General features: G+C 41.0%; 1 protein-coding gene across 3 annotated transcripts in view; it reads right to left on the reverse strand.

The window, feature by feature from the left end:
• The window catches only part of vapb (VAMP (vesicle-associated membrane protein)-associated protein B and C), a 71,143-nt gene that overhangs the window by 16,607 nt on the left and 29,205 nt on the right, over positions 1-25,331 (reverse strand). For 2 of the 3 annotated variants that reach the window (XM_063041579.1, XM_063041577.1), the window contains exon 2: positions 22,049-22,201. In XM_063041579.1, the coding sequence (XP_062897649.1) occupies positions 22,049-22,201 (153 nt within the window). Of the gene's footprint in view, positions 1-22,048; positions 22,202-24,873; positions 24,956-25,331 lie in introns of all 3 variants that reach the window. The other variant, XM_063041578.1, reaches the window with a different exon arrangement.

Raw genomic sequence — 25,331 nt, forward strand, 5'->3', positions numbered from 1 at the left:
ATGAACAAAAGCCTGGTCAAAGCAATGTTCTTTTTAAAGGATATCAAGTGGAGTGGAAACACATCTCTACCTAAGCAGGTGTAAGGTGCTCCTTCCCTCAGCTAGCCTACAGTTCACCCTTAGGCAAGGTGTAGCACCTGCTTAGCCCCTGCGATCATGAACACATGAAGCCATGGAAACGGGTGGTGCGCATCACAAGTTCTGGTTACATTCTGGCTAAAGCCAGGCAGACAATCTCTGAACGGTATTGATACTGGTGGGGGGTCACCTGTCTTGTAAAAACACTACCCAGAAAGCAGCAATGGCAAACCGCTTCTGTAAAAGAACTTGCCAAGAACAATCATGGACTTGGAAAGACTATGATCGTCCACTTCATACGACATGACACATAATGAATAAACAAATCAAAGTGGAAGATAGAGTTGGAGATATTTGGATAAGGAATTGCAGACAGTAGGACTGCAGTGACTGAAAGAATGACATAACCACCAACAGAAGCCCATGACCATAATCAAAAGAACAGTAGGAAGTACTAGGAAGGGATCTAAACACTAGATTGGAAATAAAATTAAAGGCAATTATCAGGAGTGTATGCAAGTCTGCAAAGTCTAACACCATCAGCAAGGAAGATCTATGCACAGCACAGTGTGGGTATACCAGTTTTTGTGTTGTTTCTATCTTAGCACTAAACTTTCTGCTTTTTATTGTGCAACTATTAAAAATGTGGTAAGGTTTTGAAAAGTAACACAAAGTTTTATGGTAATATTTTAAATGCAATTGAGGGCTTCAAGACGTGTTCATATTTGCACTTCACAATTACTCTATAAAAGTTAATTTAAAATAAATGCTCCAATATTCAGAATTCTAGCAGAATTTTAGAAGAATTCTAGAAGAATTTTCTTCTTTTAAAATCATTCTGTTGTTGATTAACTCTTGTCTTTCAGATCATTGTCTTGTCGCATTATCCAACTTCTATTAAGCTTCAGGTGACAGACTGCTACCCTGACTTTCTCCTGTAAAATGTCTTAATAGAATTTTGAATTCATTGCTCCCTCAATGATTGCAAGCTGTCCAGGCCCTGAGGTTGCAAATCAGCCCAAAACCATGATGCTCCTTCCACAATGCTTCACAGTTGGAATGTGTTTTGTTGTTAATATGCAGTACCCTTTCCCCTCCAAACATAGCGGTGTCAAAAAGTTCAACTTCTGTCTCATCTGTCCACAGAAGATTGTCCCAGAAACATTGTGGAACATCCAGGTCTTTCACAAACTTCAGATGTGCAGCAATGTCTTTTTTTGGAGAGCAGTGGTTTCCTCTGTGGTGTTCTTCTATGAACACAATTCTTGTTCAGTGTTTTTCTTACTATGGACGCAAGGACAGAGACTTCAGTACATTCTAGCAATTACTGCAGGTCTTTTGCTGTTACCCTTGCATTCTTTTTCACTTCCTTCAGCATTGCACTTTGTGCTGTTGGTGCGATCTTTGCAGAATCCCCACTCCTAGGGAGAGTATTAACAGTACTGAATTTCCTCTATTTGTAGAGGATTGCTCTTACTCTGGACTGATGAATACTCAGGTCTTTAGAAATGTTCCTGTAGCCCTTTCCAGCTTCATGTATCTCTACAATTCTTCTATGGTACTCTGAAAGTATAAACACATCTTTCTTAAGAGCAGCTTGTGTGTGTCTTTTTTTTACAGGGAGGGCACTTGTAGAACCCACACCTCCAATCTCATCTCATTGATCAGAACACCTGGCTCCAAATAACTTTTGTAGAAGGCATTACCCCAGAGGTTCACATACTTTTTTTTAACCTATACTGTGATTGTTCAGATGGCGTACTCAGTATTGAAGATAAGTAGTACAACTGTTTATGTGTTATTCATTTAGGCAGGTTGTGTTTGTCTATTATTGTGACTTAAATGAAGATCAGACCACATTTTATGAGTAATGAATGCAAAAAAAACAAGTAATTGCAAAGGGTTCACAAACTTTTTCTTACAAGAAGAAAATAAAGAAATACGACAGAAGTTATGAAAAACTATATAAATAAAGACTGACAAACAACCAAAGTGCAGAGGAAGACTAACTGTGCAAATTAAATACTAATTTGTGAATTCTGTATGGGCGAATTTCTCTTGCTGAATTTACTGTCATGCAGGGGTTGCCTGCAGTAACAGAATGTCACTGAGTGGCATCAGTGATGGGGAGAGTTAGAGTGCAAGCAGTACTGAGTTGCAGTAATACATAGAAACATAGAAAACCTACAGCACAATACAGGTCCATCGGCCCACAAAGTTGTGCTGAACATGCCCCTACCTTAGAAATTACTAGGCTTACCCATAGCCCTCTATTTTCTAAGCTCCATGTACCTATCCAAAAGTCTCTTGAAAGACCCTATCGTATCTGCCTCCACCACCGTTGCCCGCAGCCCATTCCACACACTCACCACTCTGAGTAAAAAAAACTTACCCCTGACATCTCCTCTGTACCTACTCACCAGCACCTTAAACCTGTGTCCTCTTGTGACAACCATTTCAGCCCTGGGAAAAAGCCTCTGACTATCCACACGATCAATGCCTCTTATCACCTTATACACCTCTATCAGGTCACTTCTCATCCTCCATCGCTCCAAGGAGAAAAGACCGAGTTCTCTCAACCTGTTCTCATAAGGCATGCTCCCCAATCCAGGCAACATCCTTGTAAATCTCCTCTGTACCCTATCCAAGGTTTCCACATCCTTCCTGTAGTAAGGCGACCAGAACTGAGCACAGTACTCCAAGTGGAGTCTGACCAGGGTCTTATATAGCTGCAACATTACCTCTCGGCTCCTAAATTTCAATTCCATGATTGATGAAGGCCAATGCACCGTATGCCTTCTTAACCACAGAGTCAACCTGCGCAGCTGCTTTGAGTGTCCTATGGACTCGGACCCCAAGATCCTTCTGATCCTCCACAGTGCCAAGAGTCTTACCATTAATACTATATTCTGCCATCATATTTGACCTACCAAAATGAACCACTTCACACTTATCTGGGTTGAACTCCATCTGCCACTTCTCAGCCCAGTTTCGCATCCTATCAATGTCCTGCTGCAACCTCTGACAGCCCTCCACACTATCCACAACACCTCCAACCTTTGTGTCATCAGCAAACTTACTAACCCATCTCTCCACTTCCTCATCCAGGTCATTTATAAAAATCACGAAGAGTAAGGGTCCCAGAACAGATCCCTGAGGCACACCACTGGTCACTGACCTCCATGCAGAATATGACCCGTCTGCAACCACTCTTTGCCTTCTGTGGGCAAGCCAGTTCTGGATCCACAAAGCAATGTCCTCTTGGATCCCATGCCTCCATACTTTCTCAGCAAGCCTTGCATGGGGTACCTTTCCTTGTCAAATGCTTTGCTGAAATCCATATACACTACATCTACTGCTCTTCCTTCATCAATGTGCTTAGTCACATCCTCAAAAAATTCAATCAGGCTCATAAGGCATGACCTGCCCTTGACAAAGCCATGCTGACTATTCCTAATCATATTATACCTCTCTAAATGTTCATAAATCCTGCCTCTCAGGATCTTCTCCATCAACTTACCAACCACTGAAGTAAGACTCACTGGTCTATAATTTCCTACTCTCTTCCTTGAATAAAGGAACAACATCCGCAACCCTCCAATCCTCCAGAACCTCTCCCGAACCATTGATAATTCAAAGATCATCGCCAGAGGCTCAGCAGTCTCCTCACCCGCCTCCCACAGTAGCCTGGGGTACATCTCATCCAGTCCCGGTGACTTATCCAACTTGATGCTTTCCAAAAGCTCCAGCACATCCTCTTTCTTAATATCTACATGCTCAAGCTTTTCAGTATACTGCAAGTCATCACTATAATCACCAAGATCCTTTTCCATTGTGAATACTGAAGTATTCATTAAGTACCTCTGCTATTTCTTCCGGTTCCATACACACTTTCAAACTGTCACACTTGATTGGTTCTATTCTTTAAACACAAAATAATCTGCAGATGCTGTGACCAAAGCAACACTTTCAGTACGTTGGATAAACTAAGCAAGTCGGGCAGCATCAGTTAGAAACGATGAGTCGACGTTTCGGGCCGGAACCCTTCGTCAGGACTGAAGAATGAAAGATGGGGAAGGATTTGAAGAATACTTGTAGCTTCAGTTGAAAGACCAGTAATTTGAAAGACAAGGGGGTGGGGGAGGGGAAGCATTGACGTCATAGCCCTGAACACAACGGGTGGTAGAAGAAGGAGGTGGAAACATGAGGGAGCTGGGGGAGGGGTAGAGTGAAATAGGGATAGAGGAAGGGAGGGGGAGGGAATTACCGGAAGTCGGAGAATTCTATGTTCATACCAAGGGGCTGGAGACTACCTAGATGGTATATGAGGAGTTGCTCCTCCAACCTGAGTTTAGCCTCATCATGGCAGTAGAGGAGGCCATATATGGACATATCTGAATGGGAATGGGAAGCAGAGTTGAAGTGGGTGGCTACCGGGAGATCCTGTCTGTTGTGGCAGACGGAGTGCAGGTGCTCGACAAAGCGGTCCTCCAATCTGCGTCGGGTTTCACGTTCTATTCTCTCACGTCTGATCCTCTTGCTCTTCACATACTTGTAGGATACCTTGGGGTTTTCCTTAATCCTGCCCGCCAAGGCCTTCTCATGGCCCCTTCTGGCTCTCTTAATTTCCTTTTCAAACTCCTTCCTGTTAGCCTTATAATCTTCTAGACCTCTAACATTACCTAGCTCTTTGAACCTTTTGAAAGCTTTTCTTTTCTTCTTGACTAGATTTATTAGAGCCTTTTGTACACCACGGTTCCTGTACCCTACCATAACTTCCCTGTCTCATTGGAACATACCTATGCAGAACTCCACACAAATATCCCCCGAACATTTGCCACATTTCTTCTGTACTTTTCCCTGAGAACATCTGTTCCCAATTTAAGCTTCCAATTTCCTGCCTGATAGCCTCGTAATTCCCCTTACTTTAATTAAACGCTTTTCTAACTTGTCTGTTCCTATCTCTCTCCAATGCTATTGTAAAGGAGATAGAATTATGATCACTATCTCCAAAATGCTCTCCCACTGAGAGATCTGACACCTGATCAGGTTAATTTCCCAATAACAAATCAAGTACAGTCTCTCCTCTAGTAGGCTTATCTACATATTGTGTCAAGAAACCTTCCTGAACACACCTAACAAACTCCACCCCATCTAAACCCCTTGCTCTAGGGAGATGCCAATCAATATTTGGGAAATTAAAATCTCCCATCACAACAACTCTGTTATTATTACATCTTTCCAGGATCTGTTTCCCTATCTGCTCCTCGATATCCCTGTTACTATTGGGCGGCCTATAAAAAACACCCAGTAAGGTTATTGACCCCTTTCTGTTCCTAACCTCCACCCACAGAGACTCTGTAGACAATCCCTCCATGACGTCCACCTTTTCTGCAGCCATGACACTATCTCTGATCAACAGTGCCACGCCCCCACCTCTTTTGCCTCCCTCCCTGTCCTTTATGAAACATCTAAAACCCGGCACCTGAAGTAACCATTCCTGTCCCTGAGGCATCCAAGTCTCTGTAATGGCCACAACATCACAGCTCCAAGTACTGATCCACGCTCTAAGGTCATCCGCTTTGTTCACAATACTCCTTGCGTTAAAATAGACACATCTCAAACCATCCGTCTGAGCACGTCCCTTCTCTATCACCTGCCTATCCTCCCTCACACACTCTCCTAGCTTTCTCTATTTGTGAGCCAACCGCCTCTTCCCCAGTCCCTTCAGTTCAGTTCCCACCCCCCAAAAATTCTAGTTTAAACTCTCCCCAGTAGCCTTAGCAAACCTCCCCGCCAGGATATTGGTCCCCCTGGGATTCAAGTGCAACCCGTCCTTTTTGTACGGGTCACACCTGCCCCAAAAGAGGTCCCAATGATCCAGAAATCTGAATCCCTGCCCCCTGCTCCAATCCCTCAGCCACGCATTTATCCTCCACCTCATTCTATTCCTATACTCACTGTCGCATGGCACAGGCAGTAATCCTGAGATTACTACCTTTGAGGTCCTGCTTCTCAACTTCTTCCCTAACTCCCTGTAGTCTTTTTTCAGGACCTCTTCCCTTTTCCTACCTATGTCATTGGTACCAATATGCATCATGACCTCTGGCTGTTCTCCCTCCCACTGTCGGGTATCTTGGACGCGATCTGTAACATCCCGGACCCTGGCACCAGGGAGGCAAACTACCATCCGAGTTTCTTTCCTGCGTCCACAGAATCACCTGTCTGACCCCCTAACTATAGAGTCCCCTTATTACTACTGCCTTCCTCTTCCTTTCCCTACCTTTCTGAGCCACAGGGTCAGACTCTGTGCCAGAGGCACAGCCACTGTTGCTTCCCTCAGGTAGGCTGTCTCCCCCAACAGTACTCAAACAGGAGTACTTATTGCCATGGGGTACAGCCACAGGGGTACTCTCTAATACCTGACTCTTCCCCTTCCCTCTCCTGACTATGACCCACTTGTCTGTCTCCCATGGCCCCAGTGTGACCACCTGCCTATAACTCCCTTCTATCACCTCCTCGCTCTCCCTGACCAGACGAAGGTCATCGAGCTCCATCTCCAGTTCCCTAACACGGTCCCTTAGGAGCTGCAGCTCGACACACCGGGTGCAGATGTGGCCATCCGGGAGGCTGGGAGACTCCAGGACTTCCCACATCTGACACCGAGTATAGAAAACCGACCTCGCACACATACTTCCTTTCCGCAATTAACACAGGCAGACCGACCTCATCCCGTTACAGCCAATGCCAGTTGAGCCAAAGCACTATGACTCTGCTACCTCTCACTCCGCTGCCCGCTGGATACGGCGGTCTTTGTTTTAAACTTTTCCCACTCTACTGGTTGACGTTACGTGCCTGCGCAGTCTTTGCCTCTCTTTACCCCGAGTAGTAAGAATGCCTTCACTCTGGAAATCCTTAGCCATTCACTTGCAGCCTTCTTGCTCCGAATCCAGAGGAAGTCTAGGAGTTGAGGTTTTATCAAGTGACAATGGCATGGGAAAAGTAAAACAAAGCTGCACAGTGGAATTGCGATTAGCTGAACTGGAGACACCACCTAAATCAGGTTATCCTCAGTCGTATACATTAAACAAGGTGAATGCAAATACCCCTGCTGTTCTTAACAGTAGTCTAAAGCCTTGTGAATCAAATGAGTGCTTGACTTAAAATGCCATGCAATGTCATGTGGTTGCTTAAGAGCAGCAGCATTTGAACAGATGTGTCACCAATATGGGATAATATCAGGAAAGCATCAGCCAGCAAGCTTATGTGGTCATAACTAGCCAAAGACTAAATAATGTTCTGATTTACCAGTGAAACAGATCCTTCAACCTACTGTGTCAGTGCCAACTATCAGGCACTTATTTACATGCATCCTACATAAATCCATATTCTATCCACGTAACCCTCAACTGCCCCACAGATTCTACCATTCATCTACATACTAGGGATATTTCCTGTTGTTACTGCTTTGAAATTCTTAGGGCTATTATGTACCCGTCTACATCATTTCATTAACGTACAAGGATCCCCGAGTCTCTGGGCATTGACTGATACTATATTATCACTATTTTGACTGACAGAGGGGGAAGGAGGAGTAAGAGACACTGATAGGGAGGGAAAGGGGCGTAATGGGTGCCATCATTGGAGAGAGCTGAGTTAACAAATTTGAAGCACTGATGAAACGCAGGTTTGAGAACTGAGAGGACTCACATATTAAGCGGGGCTGCTTTCCAAGGAAATGGTCTGTATCATGATTTTCTATAACATGTATATGCATACAAACAAAGAAATACAGAAAAGAGGTGCAGGAGTAGGCCATTCAGCCCTTTGAGCCTGCGCCGCCATTCAGTATGAACATGGCTGATCATCCAACTCAGAACCCTGTACCTGCCTTCTCTCCATACCCCCTGATCCCTTTAGCCACAAGGGCCATATCTAACTCCCTCTTAAATATAGCCAATGAACTGGCCTCAACTGTTTCCTGTGGCAGAGAATTCCCAGATTCACCACTCTCTGTGTGAAGAAGTTTTTCCTCATCTCGGTCCTAAAAGGCTTCCCCTTTACCCTTAAACTGTGACCTACTATTTCCGGAAGATTATTTATCAAGTGTGAATTGGGAAAAAAAAATTGTGTTGATTTATTTACTTTTCTCTCCCCCATACAAATTTGGCAAGAGCAAACTTTATTCTATATCTCAAATTTTTGGGTAATGATTTTCTTGTATCAGTTGTGCTCATTCTATGAAACTGCAGACAGTGAACTCTAACAGTGAATTTATGTAACCCAAATGGCGAAACACGAGTGTTGCCTGTTGCTGCTGAATCAAGAATATTAATCAGGCTAAATCACATGTTTACTCTGCAACACTGTGCAGAAGCTGCACCCACTACATGGACCAAATGAGCACCAATTGACTGGATATACTGCAGGATCATTGACAGGTTCTTAATCATGCTGTTATCTAAATAGCTCCTGCTGCACAGCTATATCAGCAATTTCATTCTTTTTTTATATTTCAGTCATTCGTCCTAAATTCAAGATGGATAGCTTAAATTAGTAGATTCAATTTTCCCCACAGCTTTCCACTTTTTAAAACACATGCAATGATTCATGCCTCATTTGGAGTTTCTAATTATTTTGTTGGAGCTTCTAATTATTTTGTTGATGGAATGTACTTCAACAAATGTTAATGAATGTCATCAGATCAGCATCTTTCAACAGCTTATGGCTGCGGCTTAGATCTTGTAGAACATGGTCTCTGTTTTAGTAAGCAGATGTTCGGATAGCTATTTGTTAATCTATATTAAAGATCTGGATGAAAATATACAAAGAATAGTTAGTAAGTTTGCAAATGAAACTAAAATAGCTGCTGTTGTAGACATGAATTGCTGTGGGATCTTGACCGGCTGGGTGGGTGGAATTCAGAATGGCAAACAGAATTTAATTCAGCGAAACGTGAAGTGTGAATATTTTGAAGGACAAATGAAAATGTCCTTTTGACTAGGACATTTAATCAATGTTCTAATTAGGACATTTTATAATAAATGGAAGAACCCCAGTCCTGTTGTACATAGAAGGACCTTATAGTACAGGGACGACACAGTAGCAAAGCGGTTAGTGCTTGCCAGAAAAACACAGAACACAGCAAGCAACTAAACAACTACAGCAAAAAAAAAGCCCCTTTACTCTCTCCCACTCACACGGACAGTCCTCCAACTCCAGGACAGACCTCGAGTCTTTAGTATCTAGGCTTGGGCTGTCAGGCTCTGGATATCAAATCAACCTCTAGGCTTTGATCTTCAGCATCAATCCCTGGGCTCGCCGACTCCCTGACCACCATGCCTTCTGCTTGCGTGGGCATTCGATCCCAGGACCCATCAAACTGGCAGAGATTAATATCCACAGATGTCCGTCACCCACCCATGTGGTTGGCCATTTGACCTTGGAGCGGAGGCCTGGACTCTGGACCTCCTTCATCACACATTGAGGCAGGTACATTAGATACACTTAAATAGTATTTGGACAGGTATATATGGATGACAAGAGTTTAGAGGAATATGGGCCAGGTACTGAGAAATGGGTTTAGCTTGAATTAATGTGTTGGTTTCCATGGACACAAATGGATTAAAGGCCTTTTTACATCCTGAACAACTCCATAATTCTAAATTAGCCATTTGTAAAGTAGTCTGTATGGACAGAATAGGCTAATATTCTCCAGAATTTGCAAGAATGAGACCTTACTCTGAAACACAATTTTTAAAATTGGATCTACCAAGATATAAATGGAAATACAGATGTGCAAGAGACTCTAGATTAGGGGTTCCGCCCTTTTTATGCCATGGACCACGAAGCAAGAGGTTCACGAACCCCAGGTTGGGAACTCCTGGTCCAGATGCTGGAATCTGGAGCAAAAAGAAATAATCTGCTGAAGCGACTCAGCTGGTCAACCAGCATCTGTAAAGTTAGACTCGGGTTGCTTCATTTTCTAAGGAATTGCCAATAATATTGAATATTGTGCAATATCAGTAAATATCACCACTGATCTTGTGACGGATGGAAAGTCAATTGATGAAGCAGTCGAAGATGACTGGGCCAGAAACACTGCCCTGAGAAACACCTAGGTCAAGAATTTCAACTGACTTCCAAGATCCCCAAACATCTTCCTTTGAGTAATTACTGAAGTACCATTATCTTCAGTTTTACTGGAACATGGTCAAAAACTGCCTTGATGTCAGGGACAATTCTTTTCAGAAAGCTTCTGGAATTTAGCTCCCTGATACAAGTTAGGACAATAGCTCTGGAGAGGACTGGTGACAAAAAATAGGAAGGTTATTGGTGAACAACTGCCATTTAATTACATTAATCAACATCTTCATTCACTTTGCTGATGAGGGTGAACTAACTGGGCAATTAACTAGCAAGTGAAAAATGAAAATTGCAGATTTTGGAAATATGAAATGGAAATAGAAAATGTGTATGTGTGTATACACACATGCATAGGGGAGGCTCATGGAGACAAGAATCAGTGTTTCAGGTACAGGGGAGTTTGCCACAGCTTGGATAGAAGCTTGATCAAGTCTTGAGCACAGCTACTTCAGTACCGCAGCTTTGATGGAACCAAACCCTTTGCTCCACTTGGTGCTTTCAGCAATTTCTTGACATTACCTGGAGTGAATTGTACTGACGGCTGAAAACTGGCTTCTGTAAAGTTGAGGACCTCAAGAAGAAGCTAAACTGCATCATTCACTCAGCACTTCACGAGAATGCTTCAACCTAGTCTTTAGCACTCACACACTGGGCCTTGCAGTCATCAAGGATGCAAATATTCTTCAAGCTACCTCTTCTTGTTAGCTGTCTACTTTCACTCATGACTGGATGTGGTGACATTGCAGAGTTTCAAACTGAGGGTTGGGAAATCAAGAACTAGGCTTAGGTTTAAAGTGATAGGATCAGTGGTTAGTGTAACACTATCACAGTGCCAGTGAATAAGGTTCAATTCTGCTTCTGTCTGTAAAGGAGTTTGTACATTTTCTCGTGACAGCGTGAGTTTCCTCTGGGTGCTCTGGTCTTCTCCCACATTACAAGATGTAGGGGATAGTTGATTAATTGGTCACATGCATGTAATTAGGTTCATTGGGCCACAAGGACCCGTTACAGTGCCATTTCCCTAAATAAATACCTTGAGGTACAACCCTTTTTTTTTAAACACAAAGGTTGGTATGTATGAAGAATGAGCTGCCAAAGCAAGTGGTTGAGTCAGATACAATAACAAGTTTTAAAAGACAGTGGATCAAGTACATGGATAGGAAAAGTTTAAAAGGATGTGGGTCAAATATGGGCAAATGGGACTAGCTCAGATGGGGCATCTTTATTGGTACAGGCCAGTTGGGTGAAAGGGCCTATTTCCATGTTATATAATTCTACAAACTGTATAAAATATTTATTCTGTGCTGTTTAAATAGAAAACATCCTGTATTGAAACTTCAGCATGTTGGTATGTTTAAGTGTCTGGGCAACACCGCTATCACGCCCTGCTGCATTCCTCATTGAATCAAGTTTGATCCTCCAGCCAAAATGTAACAGCTGACAAATGTACTGGGCCACTACACTGCAGATTATAACAATATATGTCTCTGCTCTTTCTGATCTACCATCTTATGAATTACCTTTTTTAAACTTCCAGATCATAGAGTCAGAATGACACAGCAGGAAACATAGTCCTTTAGCACAAGACCATGCCTACCATCAACCAACTGGTCCTGCACTAATCTTCACATTCTCATCAGGTCCCCAGGCTCTACAACTCACCTATGGACCAGTGATAACTTAATTGGCCAATTAATCTATTAACGTGCGCATCTTTTGAAAACTGAAATCTACAGGGTCAAAAGGAGAAAATGCAAACTGCACCAGAGGTCAGAACTGAACCTGGGACTCTGGCACTGTGAGACCAGTGTTTTGAGGCAGAGATCTGATAGACTAGCAAGTGCTACTTAATTATATTGGTAATAAAACACTTCTTTGCTGATTAGGATACAGCTTTGCCTGCATATACACTTTGCAGAGGAAGGATGCATCTGATTAAGCAGGTTTATTTATTTTTAGATACAATACAGGCCATTCTGTCCCAACAATCCTGTGCTGCCCAATTACACCATTGTTGCCAAATAACTACTAAGCTGTATGTCTTTGGAATGCAGAGCATCTGGAAGACTCAAAATGAAAAATATGCCTTTAACTAATATTCCCTGCTGGTGACAGCAACTTATGGTTTTGAAACCCATGCTAATACCTGCTGATCCAAGTTCTTCACATTGACAACATTTTGCACAAAGTGCTCAAATGTTTTTTCCTGTACATGTATTAACACTCAACCTAAAATGCAAAAGAGTGTGCATAATTATACTTTATACACACTAATTCAGAGTAGTTTTGTGGACAGTGAATATGAGAATATGGAATGCAGGTTATCGGAAACATGTTTTTCTAAATAAACATCTATTTCACCTCTGCTCTACTTAGTTATGAAATTCCTTTCATTGATTGCCCAAAATATTGAACACTCTTACTTCTCCTCCAGAGCATGTGCTGGTTGGTGGCAAGATGATTAAACCTTGAGCACAAGCGAAAATATCTGAAGTTGATGGCATTGTTTTGTTGTGAACTGATATGGACCCAATGGACTGAACAGCCCTTGTTACATAGTAAGTAACAAGACAAGCAATTCTGATACACTCAAATAAAAGAACAAGCAAGCTGTTTAATGTTGGAGAACGCGAAGCCTTGAACATCCACACTGCAGTTTCACTGGCACATCTGCTGTGAACCGCAAAAGAATCTCAGATCCTCTCCCACCAGGGGTACAAAGTTGCACTAATGCTAACTTCAGCAGACACTCATTTGTTACATCACTGAACTGTTCTATTCAGTTTTGATTACAGTTCCATCATTTTGACAAAATGTTAAACAGAAGCCTTTTTGCCAATTAAAAGACACAAGAATAGTGGAGATCTGCCCAAGTTATTTGTGTAAGCAAAACATTAAAGAGAATCATTTTAATTTTACAAAGCAATCTCCTCCCCATGAGGGTCCTGGTAGACTACATCTGCTCCTATTTTCATGTGTTCCTATGTTATCAGCTGATATAACACTCACTAGACACTGAATGAGCATTCAGATTCCACTCTGGGAAGCAATCATGTTGAGAATCCATCCTCACACTGTTAGTCATCAAGTCACAGAATATTACAGCACAGAAATAGGCCCTTCAGCACAACTAGCCCATGGCAAATTTGTAAATCTGCCAATTCTCATCAACCTGAAACCAGACCAAAGTGCTGCATACCCTTCCCATCCATGTATCTATCCCCTTAAACATTTCACCTTTCACCCTTAACCTCCAGCTCTAGCTTCACCCTTAGTGCAAAAAGCCTGCTTACACTTACTCTATACACCCCTCATAATTTTGTGTACCTCTATCAAATATCCTACGATTCTCTTATGCTCTAGGGAATAGAAGTAGCAGCCTATTCCACTTTTCCCTCTAACTCAGGTCATCAGGTCCTGGCAACATCCTTGTAAATTTTCACTGCTCTTTTTCAATCTTATTGATAATTTCCTCTAGGTACTCCAACATCTTATATAGCTTTAACATAACCCAATCACTGCATACTTTGATTTATGGTCAAGTAACAAAAGCTATTTAGGACCCTATCTATCTGTAACACCACTTTCAGGGAATTACAGATCTGTATTCCCAGACTCTCTGTTCTACCACACTGCCCTACCACTCACTGTGTAAGTACTGCCCTGGTTTATCCTCCCGAAGTACACACCTACACCTGTTTGTATTTAAACCCATCTGCCATTTTTCAGCCTATTTTTTCCAGCTGCAAGCTTTAACAGCCCTCCTTACTGTCCATTAAGCCCCCAATCTTGGTGTCATCTGCAAACTTAATGATCCAGTTACTACATTATCATCCAGATTGTTGTTATCGATGACAAACAATAACAGACCAGCACTGATCTCTGTGGCATGCCACTAGTCACAGGCCTCCAGTTAGAAGGCAACCATCCATTACCACTCTCAGGCTCCTCCCGCAAAGCCAATGTCTAATCCAATTCACTACCTCATCCTGACTGCCAAGAGAATGAACCTTTTTGAACAACCTCCCATGCAGAAAAAGACCTCACTAAAGTCCATGTAAACAACATCCTCTGCCTTGTCTTCATTGACTTTCTAGGTAATTTCCTCAAAAAGCTTTCTAAGATTGGTTGATACGACTTACCACACACAAAGCCATAATGACTATCCATAATCAAAGTTCAAAGTACATATATGTCACCATATACAACCCTGAGGTTCATTTTTTTGTGGGCATATTCAATAAATCTACCGAATAATAACCATAACAAAATCAATGAAAGGCTACCTAACTTGGGCGATCAACCAGTGTGCAGAAGACAACAAAATGTGCAAATACAAAAAGAAAGAAATAATAACAATAATAAATAAATAAGCAATAAACATAGAGAACATGAGATGAGGGTTCTTGAAAATGAGTCCACTGGTTGTGGAAGTATTTCGATGATAGGGCAAGTGAAGTTGTCCCTTTTGGTTCAAGAGTCGGATGGGCGAGGGGCAGTAACTGTTCCTGAATCTGTTTGCATCGGTCCTGAAGCTCCTGATGGCAGCAGCGAGAAGACAGCATGTCCTGGGCTGTGGGGTCCCTGACGACGGATGCTGCATTTCAGTATTTCATGTGTTTCATGTAGATATGCTCATGGTGAGGAAGGCTTTACCCTTTATGGACTGGACCATATCCACTTTTCATAGGAATTTCCGTTTAAGGGCATTAGTGTTTCCATACCAGGCTGTAATACATCCAGTCAATATATTCTCCACCACACATCTACGGGCATTTATCACAGTTTTAGATATCATGCTGAATCTTTACAAACTCCTAGGAAAGTAGAGGCGCTGTCGAGCTTTCTTTGGAAATTTACTTGTGTGCTGAGCCCAGGACAGGTCCTCTGAAATAATAACACTGAGGAGTTTAATGTTGCTGACCCTCTCCACCTCTGATCCTCCAATGAGGAAAGGCTGTTGGACCTCTGGTTTCCTTCTCCTGAAGTCAATAATTAGTTCCTTGGTCTTGCTGACATTCAGAGGGTGCTGTTATGGCACCACTCAGCCAGATTTTCAATCTCCCTCCTATATGCTGATTCATCACCTCCTTTGATTTGGCCTACAACAACGGTGTTGCCAGCAATCTTGAATATGGCATTGGAACTGTGCTTAGCAACACAGTCATAAGTGTAAAGCAAGTACAGCAAGGGGCTAAGCACACAGCCTTGTGGTGCACCTGTGCTAATGGAGATCATGGAGGAGCTGTTTTGCCATTTGGGGGTTGATGTGCCTGTTCCTTTTTTGTGCAGGTAGGGAGGACTTTTGATGATCATGCTGCCTCTCTTCTTTCTTGATTTCATGGCCACCCTGAGAAGAAGAATTTCAAATTGTATACTTTGACAATAAATGAACCTTTCAACCTTTTTTTGAACCTTTGAACTGACTGGGGTCTGCAAGTGAGGAAATCCAGGATCCAATTGCACAAGAAGGTATTGAGGCCAAAGTCTTGGAGCTTCTTGATTAATTTTAAGGGGATGATGGTATTGAGTGAGCATCCAAATGTATGCATCAGTCCCGGACTATCCAAATACTTGTACATCCGGTTCCTTAGAATACCTTCCAATATCAGTCTCACCAGCCTATAATTTCCTGAGTTATTCCTAGAGCCTTTCTGAAACAATGAAAGAACATTAGCTATCCGTCAATATTCTGACACATCATCTGCTGCTAAGGGAACATCTTTTCAAACCCTAGGGATTCATCCACCTTAATTTGCCTCAGGACAGTAAAAACCTTCTCCTCTGTAATCTATGTAGGGTCCATGACCTCACCACTGTTTTGTTTCACTTCTATAGATTCTATGTCCGTCTTCTGAGTAAATACAGATACAGGAAATCCACTTAAGATCTCCTCCATCTCTTTTGAGTGCATGCATACAACACCATTCTGATCTTCAAGAGGACCAATTCTGTCTCTTGCTATCCTTCTGCTCTTAATATTTCCTGGGATTCTTCTTCACCTGTCTGCAACAGAAACCTCATGTGTTTCTTTTAGCCCTTCTGATTTCTTTCTTCAGAGTTCTCTTGCATTTCTTATACTCAAGAACTTCATTTGTTCCTACCTGCTAAGGATTTCATTCCTCTTTTTAACCAGGGTTTCAGGATCTCTTGAAAACCAAGATTCCTTAAAGTTTGCATCCTTGCCTTTTATCCTGACAGGAACATGGAAACTCTGTACTCTCAAAATTTTATTTTTGAAGGTCTCACACTTCCAAGCACATCTTTGCCAGAAATCAACCTGCCCCAACCCACATCTATCAGATCCTTTCTGACACCATCAAAATTGGCCTTTCACCAATTTAGAACCTCAACCTGAGGATCTGACCAATCCTTCGTCACAAGTACCTTGAAGCCAATGGCATTATGATCACTAGATCCAAAGTGTTCCCCTACACAAACTTCTGTCACTTGCCATGTCTCATTCCCTAACAGGAGATCTAATGTCACACTGTCTCTAATTGGGATCTCTATATACTGATTAAGGACACTTCCTGACACATTTGACAAACTCTATCCATCCAGCCCTTTTACTGTACAGTAAACACAAAATAAACTGCAGATGCTGTAAAAGATCAAAGCAACACTTTCAGTACGCTGGATGAACTCAGCGGGTCAGGCAGCATCAGTCAGAAACGATGAGTCGACGATCCTTCCCCATCTTTCACTCACCTTTACTGTACAGTAATCCCAGTCAATATGTAGGAAGCTATAATCACCTATTATCACAACCTTGTGTTTCTTGCAACAGTCTATGATCTCTCTACAAATTTGCTCCTCTAATTCTCACTGACTATTGGACGGTCTATAATATAATCCCCTTAACATGGTCATCCATTTCTGATTCCTCAGGTCCACCCATATAGTATCACCAGACGAGCTCTGTCCTGTCTGAGCACTATCACGACACTTCTCCTGACTGGTAACGCCAGCCCTCCCTCTTTAATCCCTCCCACTCTATCACGTCTAAGACAACAGAACTCTAGAATATTAAACTGCCAGTCCTGCCCATCCTGCAACCAAGTCTCACTAATGGCTACCATGTCATAACTCCACGTGCTGATCCATGCCCTAAGCTCATTCACCTTTTCTACAATACCCCTTGCATTGAAATATACACAACTCCTACCCTGTTCAATCTTTCAATTCCTGACTATCTTTCTCCACAACCACTCCATTAACTGCTCTGGCATTCTGGTTCCCATTTCCCTGCAACTCTAGTTTAACCCACTCCCCCCCACCAACCCCCACAGCACTAGCAAACCTTCCCGCAAGGATATTAGACCCTTCCAGTTCAGGTGCAAACCACCCTTTCTACACAGGCCCCACCTTCCCACAATGGGAAGAGAGCCCATTGATCTAAAAATCTGAAGCCCTCTCTCCTGCACAATCTCTTTCACCATGTGTTAAACTCTATTACCTTCTTTTTTCTGGCTTCACTAGCACCTAGCACAGGCACTTCAACTTAGTTTTCAAAGGAAAGAACTAGAAAACAGAAAAGTACAACACAGGCTCTGGATCAATGTCATACTAATCATTTAACATACTCAAAGATCAATCTAACCCTTCCCTCCTAAGTAACCCTCCATTTCTCTTTCATCTATGTGGCTAAGAGCTTTAAGTGACTCTAAAGTATCTGTCTTTATCACCACACACAGCAGTGCCTTCCATGCACTCACCAATCTGTATAAAAAAGAAACCTACCTGATATTTCCAATACTTTCCTCCAATCACCTTAGAAGTATGTCCTGTCAGATTAGTACTCACTGCCTTGGGAGAAACATACTGCTGTCCATTCTATGTCTCTTATCATATACACCTCTATCAAGTCACCTCTCATTTTCCTTCACTCCAAAGAGAAAAGCCCTAACCAGACATGTTCTCTAATCTAGGCAGCATCCTGGTAAACCTCCTCTGCATTCTTCCTATAATGAGACCAGAAACAAACACTAAGCGTGGTCTAACCAGTGCTTTAGAGCTGCAACTCTACCTCATGGCTCTTAAATTCAACCTCGTGACTATTGAAGGCCACCATTCACCTCTATTTTTTAAATCACCCCATCAACTTGTGCACAGCTTGGAGGAATCTATGGACTTAGTCCTCAAGATCCCTCTGTTCCTCCAACTCTCTGGAATACATTTCCTATTAACAGATTGCCAATTTGCTGTCTTCGATGAAGCCAGATGGATTCCTGACTGAAGCAGAAATTGCATCATAGAGAAAACCATTTTCTAAGCAGAGAACAACTGGTGCATGCAATGACCTGGATCTTTGAGCCCACGGATTCCAAATATAAATACTTACAGAACTTTTTCCTCATTGTCACTTAACTTTCTTTATCCATTTTTTATTTTAGAAATTACCTAGTTTGACCATGGAGAGAAAGTAGAGTAGAAGGGGCAGGAGGGAAGAAAGTGAATAAGTTTTAGAAGTAGGAATATATTTTTCTCACAACTATTGTAAAAGCAGGTTTGATGAATCTGATCTATCCCTGCCTTCCAATTGCACATCTTCATATGTCCCCACGACTATTTTCACATTTTACTCTCATTTTCTAAAGTTAAAATACCTTGAAGTAGGATTTTGTGAGCTGATCTACAAAGCATTGCGCATCATGTCACATCAAAAGAAATATTTCAATACCTGACAACAATTTACTAAAAATTAAAAACCAAAATCGAGAGGCTGAAAAAGTATTCATCCCCTTTGTAATTACTATGGTAATTTTCCTCAGGTGCAATATACATATTGCCTCACCACCTCACCAATTTGTTGATGTATGTAGTAAATTGGAGGATTACCTTTTCTCAATGAATTTATTAAGAATAATACCCCGTCTCTCTGTAAAGTCCAACAGTATGGTGGATTTTCAACAGACCAAACGAAAGTGAATGCAAAAGAGCATTCAATATAAGTCAGGGAAATGATAACCTATGGAAGGGTACAAGACCATCTAAAAGGCACTGAACAAAGCTCAGTGCAGTCCATCATGAAAAAGTGGAAAAAATATGAAAACACAGCCACATTGTCTAGGTCAGGCTGTCCCCTAAAGTTAGTGACCAGAGAAGAATGACACTTGTAAAAGAGACAACTGTGACACCAACAGTCACTCTGAATGAGCTGCAGAAGTCAGTGGCTGCAACTGGAGATGAAGTTCATGGCTCCACAATCACCAAGGCCTTGCACAAAATGGTTATTTATGGAAGAGTAGCCAGGAAGAAGCCCTAATTTTAAAAAAAGTATATTCTTGCCCGTCAAGACTTTGCATAGCATCACTCAGAAGATACCGTAAAGACGTGGAAGAAGGTCTTGTGATCGGATAAGATTAAAATCCAACTTTAAATCTAATAGTGCACATCAGCCAGGTAACACCATCCCTACTGTAAAGTATGGTGGAGGTAGCATCGTGCTATGGGGATGATTTTCAGCAGCAGGGACTGGAAAACTGCTGAGGATTGATAGAAGATGAATGCTGCTAAATACAGAGAGATCCTGGATAAAAACCTGCCAGCCTCTACCAGAAAGCTTAAAGTGGGGAGGAACTTCATCTGTCAGCAAGACAACAACGCAAAGCACACTGCCAGAGCAACCATGGAATGGCTTCAAATGAAGAAAACTGATGTCCTTGAGTGGCCCAGAGACCTGACCTTAACCCGATCAAACTTTTCTGGCAAGACCCTCAAGATTGCTGTCCACCCCCACTCCCCAATCAGCTTGAGCAATTTTGCAAGGAGGAATGGGCAAATCTTGCTCCATCACGTTGTGCAAAGCAAATATGACTTATTCAAAAAGACTACTGGCTGTAATAGGTGTGAGAAGTGTTTCAACTAAGTACTAAAGTAAGGGGATGAATACTTATGAATTGCTGACATTTTAGTTATTGGATTTTTAGTTTTTCATGTTTTATAATTTTCACTCATTTTGGGCTATACCGTGGAAATAAAGGAGCACATCAATCACAAGTAAAAATTCTTAGTTACTTTGATCAAAATCCTTGGTTGTAATGCTCATTTGTGACCAAAGGATTGGGGGCTGAATAGTTTTACAAGGCACTGTATTTTTACTACATACTCTTAGAAAATGAAGGCAGCAGAGTTCTCACTACCGAAGTGATTTGTAGAACATTCACTTCTAGTTCAAGTAAGGAGTTTCCTTACACAAAATGCAATATTAGAGAGCAGGTTCCAAATTTATTGTTCTGTGGAGATCACTAACTATAAGATGCATATATTACTTACATACATTTACCCAACAGATAGTTCATGAAAACCCTACACCAAAACAAAATCAACATCACTAAAGAGAATGAAAGTCCTTGGGGTTCCATCAGCAACAATCCTAATATCGTTACACAGCAAATTAGATTGGGACATCAGAGAAATATTCCCTTCCCGTTCTTTCAGAAAGTTATGTGCAATACACAGGACTGAAAATGAACCACGCTGGTGCTGGTTCCTCCTCTCATTTAACCTCAAAAATTGACAAGTGAGATAGTCCCCATGTGTGCAGTTTTCAGTCAACAGAGTGCCTTTTGCTCTGAGTTCTTAGAGGGAACTCTAGAGGAAATTCAGACATTAAATATAGATAAATCTAAGCCATAATCTTTAGATTTTTCTTTGTTTTCACATCAACTTGAATAAACTAATCTTGTTTACGGAGGACATTTTTTGGAGAAGTTATAGGGTTGCCTTCACCAAAATAACTATTTAATGAGCAATTAAAATTTAAATCAAAAAAGAATTTGGTGTGGGTTAGTTGTCTGTGGGCCTGGTCAGGCACAATTGGTTGACTTCCTTACCGAAAAACCAATTAATTCGATTTTTATGACAAATACCTCACAGATACTCAATTCAGACAACTGAAAGGTACATTTTCTGAAGAGCTGGTTATAAGCTAACACACCCACCACTTTACCATTATACTGGGCTTTTGCTTGGTGCATTTAAAATACAAGTGAAATAAAGTGTTTGGTGAAATCATATAATACCATTAAATACCATGTAGCACAAGCCTTTTTGTGGATGCTTGCCTGGAAAATCTTGAAACCATAAGGAATATCCCGAAAATCAGAGGAATTCATCAGGAAACTTCAGTCTAAAGAGAATTCCCCAGAGGACTCAGGTACTTGAAGGGAAATTTCAGCAATAGCTTGGGAACAGGATCCGAAATAAACCTGTCTCCTCTGTTTTCACAACTGCATGCCTTTTAAAATATTTCAGTCAAAATAAACTAAATCAGCACATATACGGATAGGAAATCCTCCCAAAATATCTAAAATACATTGACTTTAAATAATATGTCTAGTATTATATCTTACCTCACTAAGGATAATTACTCGGGTAAAAAAACTAAGACACATCTACAATTATATACCAGCATGAAATTCACAACACTCATGAGATGAGCAAGTTTCCACTGTCAATTACATTACTGTTTCAAAAACCAGAATCAACCCCCTTCAAAGTTTAATGTTCAAAGTAAATTATCTATGTATATGTCACCATATACATTCTTGAGATTCACTTTCTTACAGACATTCACAGTAGAAGAAATCTAATTGAATCAGTGAGAAACTCCACACAAAGATTGACACAAAGTCTGAGCCTTCGTTCAGCCATATCCCATGCCACCTCCAAAACTCATGTCCAAACACTCAAAGTTCCAACATTGTTTTTTTAAGCCATTAATATTCAAGTTAAGCTATGCAAGAGCAAAATTAAGACAATATTTAGGCAGTGGACATCCATAAACAAATTTACAATATATAACTGCAATATGCCATACCTGATACATTAATTGAAGTTCCTGCATCAATAACTCCACTGTTAGGCCTCACACAGTATCTACGTGGAGCTGTAGTCTTCACTTTAAAACATACATTTTTATCTGATGGGTTACTCAGTTTCAAGTTTGTAGTAACAACATCAGTGAAAGGTCCTGTAACCAAAACAAGATAGTTAAAACTTTAATAGATTTAATAGTGTTTGTTAGTATTTGGCTATTAACCGTGCAATCAGTTTTCTCTTGACATGTGATCATAATGTGTACCTCTAACTTGGCAGTCTCTTTAAAATAAATTCAAATTGTTATAAATATGACCGGAACATTTTTTGGTTTTAAACTGCAGGGAGAATCTGCAAAATTGTGATCACAATTAAACAAATGAAATATACAAGATAAAATTTGAATTTGATTAATATGCTAGGAATTTATATATTGTAGCCTATTATCATTGTTCAAATTGTTAATTATACCAATTTTATGTTTTATGGAGGTGAAAGCTGTTGTATCTCTTCAGTAATTGAAAATAACTGAAGATCCTCAATTTTGCGAAACACCAATAGCCACCAATGGGGTAGAGCAGCGGTCCCCAGCAATGTGCATATGCTACCGGGCCGCAAGGAAATGATATGATCAGCTGCACCTTTCCTCATTCTCTGTCACGCACTGTTGAATTTGAACATAGGGTTGCCAACTGTCCTGTATTTGCCGGGACATCCCATATATTGGGCTAAATTGGTTTGTCCCATACGGGACTGCCCTTGTCCCGTATTTCCCCTGCTAAGGTAGAGCATTCCTACAAAACCTTTCATAAGCCGAAATGGCGTAAAGCAAAGAAGCAATTACCATTAAATTATATGGGAAAAATTTTTCAGCGTTCCCAGACCCAAAAAATCATCTACCAAATAACACATAAAACCTAAAATAACACTAACATATAGTAAAAGCAGGAATGATATGATAAATACACAGCCTATATAAAGTAGAAATAATATATGTACAGTGTAGTTGGGAAGATTAAACCAAAACCGATTTGTGGGGAAAAAAATTGGCACATACGTGCATGCGCACACAGGTGCCCATGCAAGGCTTCATGGTCATGGTAGTCTTTCCTGGGGTAAACAGAAGTGTCCCGTATTTGACTGCTACCTTTGTCCCTTATTTGGGAGTGAGAAAGTTGGCAACACTAACTGTAAAAGACATGTTGAGGTGAGTTTAACCCAACTTGAACACTACCTGGGTCAGCCGGTCTGCAAGAATATTGTCAATATTAAACCAGTCTGCTGTGCAAAAAAGGTTGAGGACCCCTGGGGTAGAGAATGAGACAGAAGGGATGCATTGTATTGTCAAAGAACGCACTACTCCAATACTAATGAAGGATACCCTAGAAGGCTCCTCATGAGATGATATGGGTGAAGATTAGAAACAAAAAGGTTATCGTCATTTTGCTGGGGGTACTTTGCAGACCACCCAAAGATAAACAAGAGATGGAGGAATAGACATGTAAACAAAAAGCAAAGATGTGATAAAAATGGGGTTATGTTGCTAGGGGAATGTTAATTTCCCAAGTATTCACTGGGATTGTCTTAAAATAAAATACTCATAGTGGAAAACTGAAGCTCCTGCATGCAAATTCCCCCTAAGTCCAATAAGACTTTTGCCTTTGTTGCTCACCTTTCCTGCATTCTTGCCTCTAGTGAATGGCATACAAGAACATTGATGTCTCTTTGCACATGGAAACATCCAATTTAACACAATTTCAATAACATACCAACTTTTTCAACAAAAAGATTCATTTATCCATATTATTTGTTTTATTCCCACCCCCCACTCCAAGTTGTTTTAACTTATGAAGCCTCTTGGTATTCTCACAATTCCTAATTTCATCATTTAGTATCATTGGCAAAATTACATTTTACTAGGTTCGTTCCATGGATGACAGCTTTACTGTATGAAGAGAGATTGAGTAGATTAGGGCTGCATTCTCTGAAGTTTAGAAGAATGAGAGAAAACCTATCAAAACTTATCAAATGCAACAGACTAGATTCAGGAAGATTATTTAATTTGACTGATGAATCCAGGGCCAGAAGGCATAGTTTGAGAATAAGGGCTGGCTGTTTAGAACTGAGATGAGGAAAAATTTCTTTACTCAAGAGCATGGTGAAACTCTGAAATTGTCCACCCTGGAATTCATTCAAAACAGGGATCAATAAGCTCTGGGTATTAAAGAAAGCAAGGAATATGGTGACACTGCTAGAAAATAGCACTAAAATGGAGTATCAGCAATGACTTTGATGAATACAAAGCAGGTTCAAAGGTCATTTGCTTGCAATAAGGAAAATACACCATTGCTCTTGTTACCATCATCTCTGCCACCATCACCAACCCAACTCTGTCTCTCCATCAGAAGAGTGAACAGTTTCCTACAGAAAAAATCCATCAATCTAATAGCTGAAGCATTAAGCGCATTCCATCATATAATCATTAAATCAGCACAGAAAGAACTACTAGGTTGTCTGTCTCTGAATACAGATGAAATTAAGCACAATTTAGGATATTATAAAAGGCAAATCAGTCCTATTTTTCTTAGAGGGAGACAGAATGAAATTACTAATAAAACTTTAACTTACCAGGAATAAATCTACTAACAGGTACCATCCTGACTTTGGGATGCAATGCAGGGGATAGATTTAGATTTTCCCCATCAGCATGAATTCAGCGCCATGCGAAAATGGATTAAATTCCTTAAATCCTAATGAAACTTACCAATGCTAATTTAAATATATGAGCAAAGAAACAACCCTCTAAGATAAGCATTGAAATTTTACCTGCTGGGAGAGAAGAGTCTGACACAGAGGCATGCATGTGGTTCACTCCCAGGCAAACACTTGGATCAGAGGCATGGCTCCCCTATAATCATTAAGCACATTAGGGACACTCACATATGCTTGTGAATTTTATAACTAATTACAGAGCCCATCCTGTATCAACCTCCCATCTCTGACTGGAACAGTTAGAGAATGCACATAGGGTAAAACAGCAAAACACTGCAGATGAAATGAAAAAAATAGAAGATGCCAAAAAAAATAGATCAAGTAAATTTATGGAAAGAAAAGCAGTCAACATTTCATATACTTGTCCCTTTATCGGATTTGGAAGCTGCACTAGAAATTTCAAATATCCATTTCCCTCCACAGATGCTGCCTCATCTATTAAGTTCCTCCAGATTTTTTTGCTGCAAGTGAAAAGCAAGCCACAGAGTGAATGGGGAGAAGATAACAAAGGG

The sequence above is a fragment of the Mobula hypostoma genome, chromosome 2 (assembly GCF_963921235.1).
Source record: "Mobula hypostoma chromosome 2, sMobHyp1.1, whole genome shotgun sequence".
Taxonomy (NCBI): domain Eukaryota; kingdom Metazoa; phylum Chordata; class Chondrichthyes; order Myliobatiformes; family Myliobatidae; genus Mobula; species Mobula hypostoma.